Source organism: Nicotiana sylvestris, chromosome 7 (genome assembly GCF_000393655.2).
Source record: "Nicotiana sylvestris chromosome 7, ASM39365v2, whole genome shotgun sequence".
In the NCBI taxonomy this organism is placed as follows: domain Eukaryota; kingdom Viridiplantae; phylum Streptophyta; class Magnoliopsida; order Solanales; family Solanaceae; genus Nicotiana; species Nicotiana sylvestris.
The window spans coordinates 124761236-124772952 of record NC_091063.1 but is presented as its reverse complement, the minus strand read 5'-3'; the positions used below and the strand labels follow the sequence as shown (position 1 = coordinate 124772952).

Here is an 11717-nt window from a genome sequence, read left to right as displayed (position 1 = left end):
GGTTAAGGAGGTACAACTTAAAATTGACCCTGCAAAATGTGCATTCGGGGTTCCCGCAGGAAAGTTGTTGGGATTTATTTTCAGTCGTCGGGAAATCGAATTGGGCCTATCCAAAGTTAAGGCTATTCAAGATTTACCACCACTTAGGAGCAAAAAGTACGCGATGAGCTTCCTAGAAAATATCAGTCGCTTCATAGCGCAGTCCACAGTTATATGTGAACCCATCTTCAAAGATGTTGAAGAAAGATGCCGAAACAAGCTGGACCGAAGATTGTCAGAAAGCTTTCGACAAAATCAAGGAGTACCTGTCCACACCACAGGTCTTGGTCTCGCCAGAGCCAGGTAGACCTTTGCTACTCTATCTTTTTGTATTAGATGGAGCCTTCGGATGTGTTCTGGGACAACATGACGAGATAGGGAGAAAATGGCAAGCCATATACTACCTGAGTAAGAAAATCACACCTTATGAAACACGATACTCTCTACTGGAATACACTTGCTGTGCTTTGACCTGGACAACTCAGAAATTGAGGCATTACTTATGTGCTTACACCACATACCTTATATCCAATATGGACCCTCTATAGTACATATTTCAGAAGCCCATGCCGACTGGGAAGTTAGCCAAGCGGTAGATACTGTTAAGTGAGTTCGATATCGTCTATGCAACTCAATAGGCGGTCAAAGGACAAGAATTGGCAGACCATCTTGCTAAAAATCCCGTGGGAGGAAAATATGAACCCTTGAAAACGTATTTTCCTGATGAAGAAGTGTCATTCATCGGAGAGAACATTACTGAAGAATACGACGGTTGGAGGATGTTCTTTGATAGAGCTGCTAATTTCAAAGGAGTGGGCATTGGAGCTGTCTTGGTCTCGGAAACTGGCCAACATTATCCGGTATCTGCTAAACTCAAATTTCCTTGCACCAACAACATGGCAGAGTATGAATCATGCATACTAGTGCTCAACATAGCAATCGACATGAATATTCAGGAGCTGCTGGTAATCGGTGATTCAGATTTGCTTGTGCACAAGGTACAAGGAGAGTGGGTCACCAAGAATTCCAAGATATTGCCATATCTGCACCATGTACAGGAATTGAGAAAGAGGTTCACGAAGATAGAGTTTCGGCATGTTCCTAGAGTTCAGAATGAGTTTGTTGATGCATTGTCCACTTTGTCATCCATGATATAGTATACAGACAAGAATTTCATTGATCCCATCCCAGTGAGAATTCATAATCAGTTAGCATATTGTACCCATATTGAAGAGGAAATAGACGGGAAGCCTTGGTTTCACGATATCAAAGAATATTTGGCAAAAGGAGAATATCCGGAGCATGCGAACCATACTCAGAAACGCACACTTTGGAGATTGTGCAATCACTTCTTCCGCAGCGGGGGAAACTTGTACAGAAGAACTCCTAATTGGGGATTGCTAAGATGTGTTAACGCAAAAGAGGCTTCTAAGCTACTTGAGGAGATACATGCTGGGACCTGCGGCCCGCATATGAATGGTTTTGTCTTGGCCAAGAAGATACATAGGGCCAGTTACTTTTGGATGACTATGGAGACAGATTGCGTCTAGTATGTTTCGAAAATGCTACCAATGTCAAGTGCATGCCAATATGATAAAAGTGCCGCCAAATGAGCTCAATGCAACAAGCTCACCTTGGCCATTCGCCGCTGGGGAATGGATATCATCGGTCCGATCGAGCCCACTACTTCAAACGGGCACAGATTTATTCTAGTAACCATTGACTACTTCACATAAATAGTTGGAGGCTGCATCCTACAAAGTTATAACCAAAAAAGTCATCGCAGATTTTGTCAAGGATCGTATTGTTTGTCGATTCGAAGTTCCCGAGTCCATTGTCACTAATGATGCCGTCAATCTCAATAGTGATCTGATGAAAGCCATGTGTGAAACTTTCAAAATCAAGCACAAAAACTCCATAGCGTACAGACCTCAGATGAACGGAGCCGTAGAAGCTGCCAAAAAGATTATCAAGAAGATGCTAAGGAAGATCGTAGAAATCATAAATAATGGCACATGAAGTTACCCTTTGCCCTATTAGGGTACCGCACTACAGTCCGTACATCAACTTGGGCAACTCCCTACTTACTGGTTTATGGTACCAAAGCTCTCATCCCAGCAAAGGTAGTGATTCCTTCTTTAAGAATTATACAGGAAACCGAACTCAGTGATGCAGAATGGATAAGGAGCCGCTATGAACAGTTGGCCCTTATAGATGGAAAATTAATGAACGAAATATATCACAGTCAGCTTTATTAGAACAAAATGTCCAGAGCTTTCAACAAGAGGGTCAAACCAAGGCAGTTTGCACAAGGACAGTTGATACTGAAGAAAATCTTCCCACATCAAGATGAAGCCAAAGGGAAATTCTCTCCCAACTGGTAGGGTCCTTACATGGTTCATAGGGTGCTAACAGGAGGAGCGCTCATACTTGCTAAATTGGACGGAGAAATCTGGCCAAAACCAATCAATTCAGACGCAGTCAAGAGATACTATGTTTAGACTACTTACATTTCTTCATCTGATGTAATTGAACTACGCTAGATCTGATTCTCATTTAAGAGGGGATACGTAGGCAGCCCTGTGGGTTCGGTCATATCATAATAAAATTTTCATTCCCCCCCCCAGAACGATAACTGGGGTAGAATTTTGAGAAGGATTCTCAAAATTCTGAAGAAGGTTCAACAAGAGTTGTCACTCGCAAATGGCCGAAGGATCATCTACCAAACTCTTAAAATTCTAACACAAGAAAGCTGCAATGTCTCTGAAATGTGTTACAGTCACTAGTTCATCCAAAATTACGTGACATTTCAGTATGTTTTCTAAAATAACTCTATTTTCACCAATAATTGCATATTTTCGAAAACTCTATAACAACCAAGTGTTACCCAAGGAACTCAAACAAGGCCTCCTGGAGGAGAAGAGATAGCAGAAAAAAGGCACGAACCAACCTCCCTTTACGAAACTTACAATTTTTCTTTGAGTGCAGGCACATCTGATGTAACAGTAGCATTCACAAATATATACATGCAGCAAAATTAGTATCAATCGGGCCAGCAGACACCGAACAGAACTCCAACTAAGAAACATTCTACCCTTATTTGCTATTTGTTCTTTGCATGGGACTAAGCCCTGTCCCGCACCTTGCATGAGGCTAAGACATACCTCCATATTTACATACGGCTAAGCTCTGCCTTCCATTTGCATGGGACCAAGCCCTATCATGTATCCTGCATAAGACTAAGCTCTGTCTCCATATGGCATGAGGCTAAGCTTTGCCTCCATATTTGTATAAGGCTAAGCTCTGCCTTTCACTTGCATAGGACTAAGCCCTGTCCCGAATCTTGCATGAGGCTAAGCCCTGCCTCCATATTTGCATAAGGATAAGCTCTGCCTTTCATTTACATGGGACTAAACCATGTCCCAAATCTTGCACGAGGCAAAGCCCTTCCTCCATATTTGCATAAGGCTAAGCTCTACCTTTCATTTGTATGGGACTACGCCCTATCCCAAATCTTGCATGAGGCTAAGCCCTGCCCCCATATTTCCATAAGGCTAGGTGTTGCCTTGCATTAGTATGGGACTAAGCCCTGTCCCGCATCCTGCATGAGACTAAGCTCTATCTCCATCTTGTATGAGGCTATGCCCTGCCTCCATATTTGCATAAGACTAAGCTCTGCCTTTCATTTTCATAGGACTAAGCACTGTCCCGAATCTTGCATGAGGCTAAGCCCTACTTTCATATTTGCATAAGGCTAAGCTCTGCCTTTTATTTGCAGGGGACTAAGCCCTATGCCACATCTTGCGTGAGACTAAGCTCTGTCTCTATCTTGTATGAGGCTAAGCCCTGCCTCCATATTTGCTTAAGGTTAAGCTCTACCTGCCATAGGACTAAGCTTTGTCTCGAGTTTTTGCATAAGGCTAAGCATTGTCTTCTCATGGGACTAAACATTGTCCCTCCTTGCATAAATGTTGCTCTGTTTCAACACTATCTATTTTCTCCTCTTTCGAGTTAAGCTCTGCCCTCAACCTCATAAGACTAAGCCTTGTCTTGTTAATTTTAGCATCATATTATTACATCTCATAGGCTGAAATATCGAAAACTTGTCCAAAGGCGTCATTGTCTAAAGGCATCATCCTCACAGCCGGAAGACACCATGCCATGGCCTGAGGATTTCTCAAATTTGCATATCATTATTCAAAGGCGTCATGGTTCGGAGGCACCATTTTCATGGCCTGATAACATCATTTCATGGCCTGCAAATATCATATCTCACAACTCATGGCCTAGGACATCATAGTATAAGGACGTCATCCACACCGTCCAGGGGAATTCTTCATGGTCCAAAGGAAATTTGCATCACGTTTAAATTTTCGTAGTAATCTATGTACTTGCATGCATCGTATTTTGAGTTTTCTTGTGATCTCGAGGGTAACTATTTTTCAAGCAGGAGCAACCTTCGCTCTGATTTCCGCTCATACCATTTTCATTTCTCCATTCATAACTGATTATCATCAGTTACCCATCCTACCTCGTGATATCTAGCTATCTACCCTCTAATACATCTGATACACTCCAAACCCAAAATCATAACTCTGTTCAACATTACCCTTCATAAAAGAACCTTTGCCGAAATTGGCTACCATTTCTATGACAACTCCATCGGCTTCATTCACCGATGTATCCGAAACTACACATGGCCTGATTATTGTAAAACCAGGGATATGTAGGCAGCTCAAAGACCAGAGTTCGGCCTCCATTTTTCTAAAAACATCACATTCGGTCAAAATTTGCCAACATTTCTTTACCCGAAAACTCTTCCATCCTTCCCGGGTAAAGAGGGGCAGCTGTTGATACCCAATTTTTCCCTATAATGCTTTTAAGTGCATATATACCTTCAAAAATATGCATTAGCATCAATCGATATTTTTCATAATATATATTTTAAAATTAATTTTATCCAAGTATTTTATTTACAAAAATAATTAAAAATTGCATCACAAATGACTTATATCATCTCATGGCTTAATATTGCTATTTATAGTTATATTATGTTCAAATTATTTCACAAATGGCCAGATTTATACCTGTTGGTTATAATTGCAATAATTTTGCAATTATAGCCCATGTGTACATTATTACATTATTATTACAAAAATAGCTCATTGTATTTTTCTAAATATGTAGTAACTATTTTAAAATATTTATATGCATGAATATTATTTCTAATAATCTGTTAATTATTTATAAAATATTTTTATAGAATTATTTGGGTATTTAAAAAATAGCCTTTTTAATTTCTCTAATTTTTCAGACCAAACCCTTTTAATACCAACCCAAACCCCTTAATAATACCAACCCAATTCACCCTAAGCCCAATCTATACCTATCCGACCTAAACCCCCATCAAATCGTGGTCGTTGATCCTTTAGATTAATGTTCCACATTAAAACGTACCATAATTAACCTAGAACGACCCCCAAACATCTCATTCACTCCCTCACACGTCGTCCTTATCTCCCTTTCTCTCTCAACTCTCTCCATTAAACCCTAGTTTCTCAGGCGCCGTCACTGGTGTATATCTCAGCGTTGTGATATTTTTTTTGTCTTCTCCGGCCAGTCTTAGCCTCTTACACGCCAAGGCCCTTCGACTCCTTAGATCCTTGAGGGGATCTCAAAGAACCTAGTTGGTTCTGGTTTGAAGCTCTACTTGTTAGCTTGTCTCAGGACATTTTTATCGATTGTGAGTGAGAAATTCTCTTTATGTTGTTACAAATCCTTGGTTTCTAAACCTATGCTCTCATCTCTATTATGTTTTAAAAAAACCTAGTCTATTTCCTTTGATTATTTCCTGATCTGTAAAGATCTGAGACGATTCAAGCACTATTACATGTGTTTCTCTAAAAATTTATGGTTTTAATCACTTGTTCTGTCTTTTTCCCTAAAACTAGGGTTCATTATGAGTTATTTTTCAAAGGCTTCCTGACTTCTTGATGTTTAATCGATTCTCTTTTTTCATCTTTTTGACTGATTTTTGCAAGAGTACTCGAACCCTAGTACTTGAACCCTTTTATTACCGTTTGGCTAATTGCCCCTAATTTAAGGAGTCTATTCTGAACTCCTTATGTGATTGGATTCTGATGGCCCTTAATTGCTGATTTCTGATTCTTTTACCTTATTGGCTCTACTCTTGAACTACTATATAAGCACCCTCATTATTTTCCTTCAACACACGAACACATTGTTCAGAATACACACACATATATATTCAAACTCTCTCTCTTCTTTCTTTGCTACTTGTGCTAAATGCCGGTTTAATCGGTTGAAAGCTAAGGCTAGATAGTGGAGTTGCAACAGTTTTTACATTCTGCATTTTTCTTCTTTAACTGGTATGTCTCTAGTTAAAATCTGAAACTCAACTTTATGTGTTCCATGTCTATACATCCATGCTTGTTCTTGTACTTGTTATTCAATTTGTTTCTCTATTTGCTGTTATTAAGCATGTCTAAATTCTGCCTTATGTGTAATCAACATATCAAACTTTACTTAGTTCTTTGATACTTGTCAAGCATGTTTACTTATTTCCCTTACCCCCCCTCCCCCTTACTGGTATGACCATGTAGTTACTTAGTCTTCTAGTGCATTCTATTGGCCCTAATTGTATGCCAAATTTTGTTCAACAAACTCTAGTCTTCAGCATGATTTTGTTGCATTCTTTCCCTATGTTTTAACTGTCTGTTACCATGACTAACTTGTTCAGTAGACTCCTAGATATACTGTAAATTTATTGTATCAAATGTTTCCCTATTTATGTGGTTTCAACCCCATATGTTCCCAATCCTATCATCCCATGTTTGTAGGTCTGCTTGTCAAGTAAATCTGGGTATTCTATCATTAATTGGGTTGTTTTCTTAGTATGCTTTCCTAAAAGAATGATTTCAAAACTACTGCTCATACTCCTAGCATTCTTCTCAAAACTCGTCTCTCCTAGTATCTTTAAAAACTGTTTCTTAATCTTTTCACTTCCACGCTGTTTTGCTAAGTCTTTCAACACTATGTCAAGCACTCTTACCCTACTCTTAGACTATTAAGTTTTGCCCCTCTACTGTGTGTGCTACTTAGGGATCCTTGAGATCTCTCTAAACTTTGGCATACCAGGGCTGGCCCTTCCACACTGCACATAACCAATCACTATTTTATGAAAGGTATTGGTGTGAGCATTGCCCGGGATCCTTGAGGTCCTTAGGGAACTCTGACACACCAAGATATACATTATTGGCTATGAGATCTTTGGCTTCTGAGACTCTATTGAAGGCCTGGCATTCCCAGGTTTACTTTTGGCCTAATTTAGGCTCCCTATAGAATAGTTTCATTTACTTATGTAATTCATTTGATCCTAGTCTATAATATTATTATTTATAAACAAATGTTGGGGTGATTACTAAAAAGGGAGGGTTCCTATATGATGTTTGTGGGAAACTGGGTAGATATCATGCTTTAGGTTGATACATAATAGAAATCATGCTCTTAGTTTATATATATAATTGCAATAGAAATCCTGCTTTGAGTTTATATTATTATATAAATCATGCTTTAGGCACATATGTTATGTTACTTGCATCAAAACATGTCATAAGTCTATATTATTTGCATTAGAAAACCTCCCTTAGTACACTCACGTTTAAATTTTGCATATAGAAACTTGTTATAAGTTCATCACTTCTTTCTCTGACTCTGCATAAGTTATTATCACCTGCAAATCTTGTCATTAAACTACTGCTGTAATCATGCTTAAAAAAATGATCATCTCTCTGTGCATTAGAAATCCTGATTTGACTATGTTTGCATTGGCTCTAAACCATGTCTACCTCGTTTGAATGAATAACCATCTATAAAAAGGATTATGAATATTCCAATGCATAGATATCATGTTCTAGTGTAAACATACATGAAATCAGTTCTGTAACATTAATCACCTAATTCAGTATGACTATAGGATTGAATGACCTCAAGTTGTCTTGACCAATTCCTAGAATTATGATTGCATACAGATCCACGCCTAAGCAAACCTAAGGTAATTAATGGTCTTATAACTGTGAAATCAGGTTCTGTTTGTGTGTGAAATTGTCCAGGTTTAACAGGCTATAAAATCAATAGGCAAGTTGATTACGGTTTTGCCACTTCGCTTTTCAACAAAATGCTACATATTTCGTATATGTGATGTTCATCTAGATATCATGTTCTAAGGCTTTTTGAATTTCTTTAAAATCAGTTGTTTGAGACTTGCTATGTATCTGATTATGTGTGGAGGCAAACATGAGTCCCTAATTGCTTCCCTATTTGATACTCCTATGTGTTCTTTGTTGTCGCATAGAATTTAACTTTTAAATACCTTCGTAGTGTCTAGAACTACCTAAGTATAGAGGTACTAAATGCCTACGAGACCACAAGGAAGGGACGGGTAAAGCACGCTTAGAGTTCATTAACTAAACTCGCTTATATAACCACTAAGGGGAAGGTAATGGGTAGTAAAAGGATATGATGACATGTGCGTTAATGCCACATGTAACCCTTCTAGTTGAGGAGGCTTACCGGGTATTGTACAAATATGATCATATAGGCTGATCAACTTTGGACTTCCATTCCCAATTCACATATGTTTTCCTAGAAAGCCTAAATTTCCTTAGTTTATGCATGTATGCTTGGACTGTTCAAACTTCCTTAATTTACATATTCTTAGACCATCTAAACTTTCTGTATTATATATGTATGTTTAGACTACATACACTGCCCTTATTTGCAAATGTGTGCTTAGACCGCTTACTTGTTAAATGACTAATTAACATAACTAAGTTCGGCCAGGACCTATCGTTGTGGACCGCGAGGGGTGCCTAATACCTTCCCCTCAAGGTTATTTCGAGACCTTACCCTAACCTCTGGTAATGCAAACTGGTTACATGAGTTAATTGCTCTAGGTGCCTTAACTCACCATAATTCGTTTGGTGACGACTCTTCAAATACCCGATTCCCAAAAGGAAACGGGTTGTTCCCCAATGAATGTCGAAACCTGAACTCCGCGAAAGAAAAAAGGGGAGCGACAATGATGTTATGGAACATGTACCTATGCACAACATGACATTCATACGCATGTGCATGATACTACAATTATTTCATGATTTACAAAGTTATTCAGACTTATAGGTGGAGTCATTTACTCTATATTTCCTCCATATTTGTTATGCACTTATTTATGTGCCTTACATACTCAGTACATTATTTGTACTGACATCCTTTTTTCCTAGAGACGCTGCGTTTCATGCACGCAGGTCCCGATAGACAGGTCGAGAGCCCTCCAAGTAGGCTATTAACTCAGCGGAAGATGTTGGTGCGCTCCATTTGCTTTGGAGTTGCTTGTTTAGTTAGTATAAATTAGATGTGTATTATTTGGTATGGTGGGACTCTATCCCGACCTTTATGAAAATTATGTATTCTTAGAGGCTTGTAGACAGATGTCACATACGTAAAAGATTGTATGGCCTTGTCGGCCGTTCAATGTTCAAGTAGTTATTTTGGTCTTAGAGGCCCATATGTTTTATGTATAACTTGGCATTACATGTTGTATTCTACCTATTTCACGGCAGCCTCTCCAGCTCAGTTATCTATGATAATATGACAAGAAAAGATACGTTATGTTGGTACTCGGTTGAGTAAGGTACCGGGTGCCCATCGCGGCCCATCTGTTTGGGTCGTGACAAAAGTGGTATCAGTGCAGTTCTGTCCTAGGGAATCTACAAGCCGTGTCTAGTAGAGTCTTCTTTATGTGTGTGTCGTGCACCACACTTATAAGTAGGAGGCTACATGGCATTTAGGACTATCACTCTTTCTTCTTACTCTAGATCATGTGGTAGAGCTCACTTATAAGAATTCAAATTCGTAACTTCTATTTTATTCGTAATACAACCATGCCTACATTCAGAAAGATGGTCGGTAAGAGATATAGATGTGGAAGTATTGAGTTAGAGGAACTCGATTTTGCATCTTGCTTATGATGAGTAAATGTGAGGTCATCAGCAGATCATGTGTGTACTAAAAGGTGTAAGGTTCTTGATAAGAAGTTTTAAGGAAGAATACCTATCCACTCTTATGGTAAAATAAAGGAATCACAGAATAAGAAGTTAGACACAAGTTTCAGCAGGTAAAAGAAGGAAGGTGAAGAAGGGTACGAGGTACCTATTTAATAAAGATTATCATTATTTACCATTCAGGAAGAGATATATAAGCATTTTAAGTCACCTTCCCTAGTAACAGATGTACGTTCAATCAGTCACACCAATATTAGTCATGCCCTATGGGAGTTAATAGATATGGTTTAAGAGAAGGACAGGATATCAGGATCTGGCTGGGGTTAGAATAATCCAAAATGATGGATGGATGGTTTGCGTTAGTTGACAATTCTAAAGGACATTGCGAAAAGTGCTAATAGATCTCCTTGTGAAACACCTAGATGGTGCATTTTAAAATAATACCACTAGATATGAGTGCTAAAAAGGTACGCGTTGGAAGCTTGGAAAGGATAAATATTATTTTAGTATGACTCCCGTCCGTAGTAGAGAGATAATTCTAGGCAACCTAAAGAGCCAGTGGATGGAGCAAAGGGGAGGTAAAAGCAAAAGAATATCTTGTTAAAGTTTTCAGAATAAAGTGATAGACAAAAAGGTTAGCAGAAAATAAGAAAAGAGTTAATGAAGCATTAATAGTACGATGTGATACATGGATGGCAATGGTAGGTCAAAACGATGATGGTATTATATAGTCTAGAGTAAAGTAAAGGAAAAGACGAGAGGCAACAGGCCTTGATAAAACAAAAGAGTATACGCCATAAAGTCATATCCTCACTTCGAGAAATGAGTTTGTGACTCCAACATAACTGCCGAAAGGAAAAGTTAGACCCCTAAATAAAAGGAATCAGTATAGGTTGGTGAATAAGATAAACTAAATGTGAATCAGGGACAGAGTGATTGGATAATATTCGACATCATGAGAGTTTCAGATTTTGTTCTAGCGATAATAGAATAGACAACAAAAGAAGATTCATGAGAAATTCAGAGAATGGTCATTCATGAAAACGCTTCCCTAAAGCAAGCAATGTGAGCAAAGTTAAGCTTAAGGGACTATGTGTTCCAGTTACACTAAGTCCCACCCTTGCGAGTAAGGAATTTCGTTATCCTTGATACAAAAGAATTACTGCAAGACGAGTAAGGGTCATCGGTAATATGAGAAGACGCCAATGATGAAGAGGTAAACCATCTATAGGTAGATTGTTGTAGAGCTAAATATTCGTACTTCCCTAAAGGAGGGAATGTGGAGTGAGCTAGCATTAAGTCAGAATTAAGTGGTTCTAGGAATATAGAATGAAAAAGGAAGAATGCCATAAAAATGAGAAAGGGATGAGGTTGCACTTATCCAAATGTTATAGATATGCTATGATTCCAAAACTTTATGTAAGCAAGATGTCAAAAAAAAGGAAGTAAGGGTTCCTGCATGAGATGTTATTGATAGATAAGGAGCCAGTATGTAAGGTAAGTTAAGACAAGGAAATAACCCAAGAAAGATTACGCGTAATTTGGATATGAGAATGGGCTGACAATTAATTAGTAGTTGATTCAGGAAGAGCCTAG

At 38.6% G+C, this 11717-nt stretch overlaps 1 protein-coding gene across 1 annotated transcript; it reads left to right on the top strand.

Moving 5' to 3' along the window:
- The first annotated feature begins 233 nt into the window (after positions 1 to 233).
- On the top strand, positions 234 to 2058 carry LOC138873732 (uncharacterized). Its single transcript, XM_070152209.1, has 3 exons — positions 234 to 320; positions 678 to 1037; positions 1780 to 2058. The coding sequence occupies exons 1-3, from the start codon at positions 234 to 236 to the stop codon at positions 2056 to 2058; spliced, it is 726 nt and encodes a 241-aa protein (XP_070008310.1).
- Positions 2059 to 11717: the final 9659 nt, after the last annotated feature.

Excerpts from the sequence above, each read along its gene's own strand:
- LOC138873732 (XM_070152209.1), top strand. The coding sequence starts at position 234 with ATGTTGAAGAAAGATGCCGAAACAAGCTGGACCGAAGATTGTCAGAAA. Across the intron at positions 321-677 it reads AGTACCTGTCCACACCACAG|GCGGTCAAAGGACAAGAATT; the intron begins GTCTTGGTCTCG and ends GCAACTCAATAG. Across the intron at positions 1,038-1,779 it reads CAGATTTGCTTGTGCACAAG|TTGGAGGCTGCATCCTACAA; the intron begins GTACAAGGAGAG and ends TCACATAAATAG.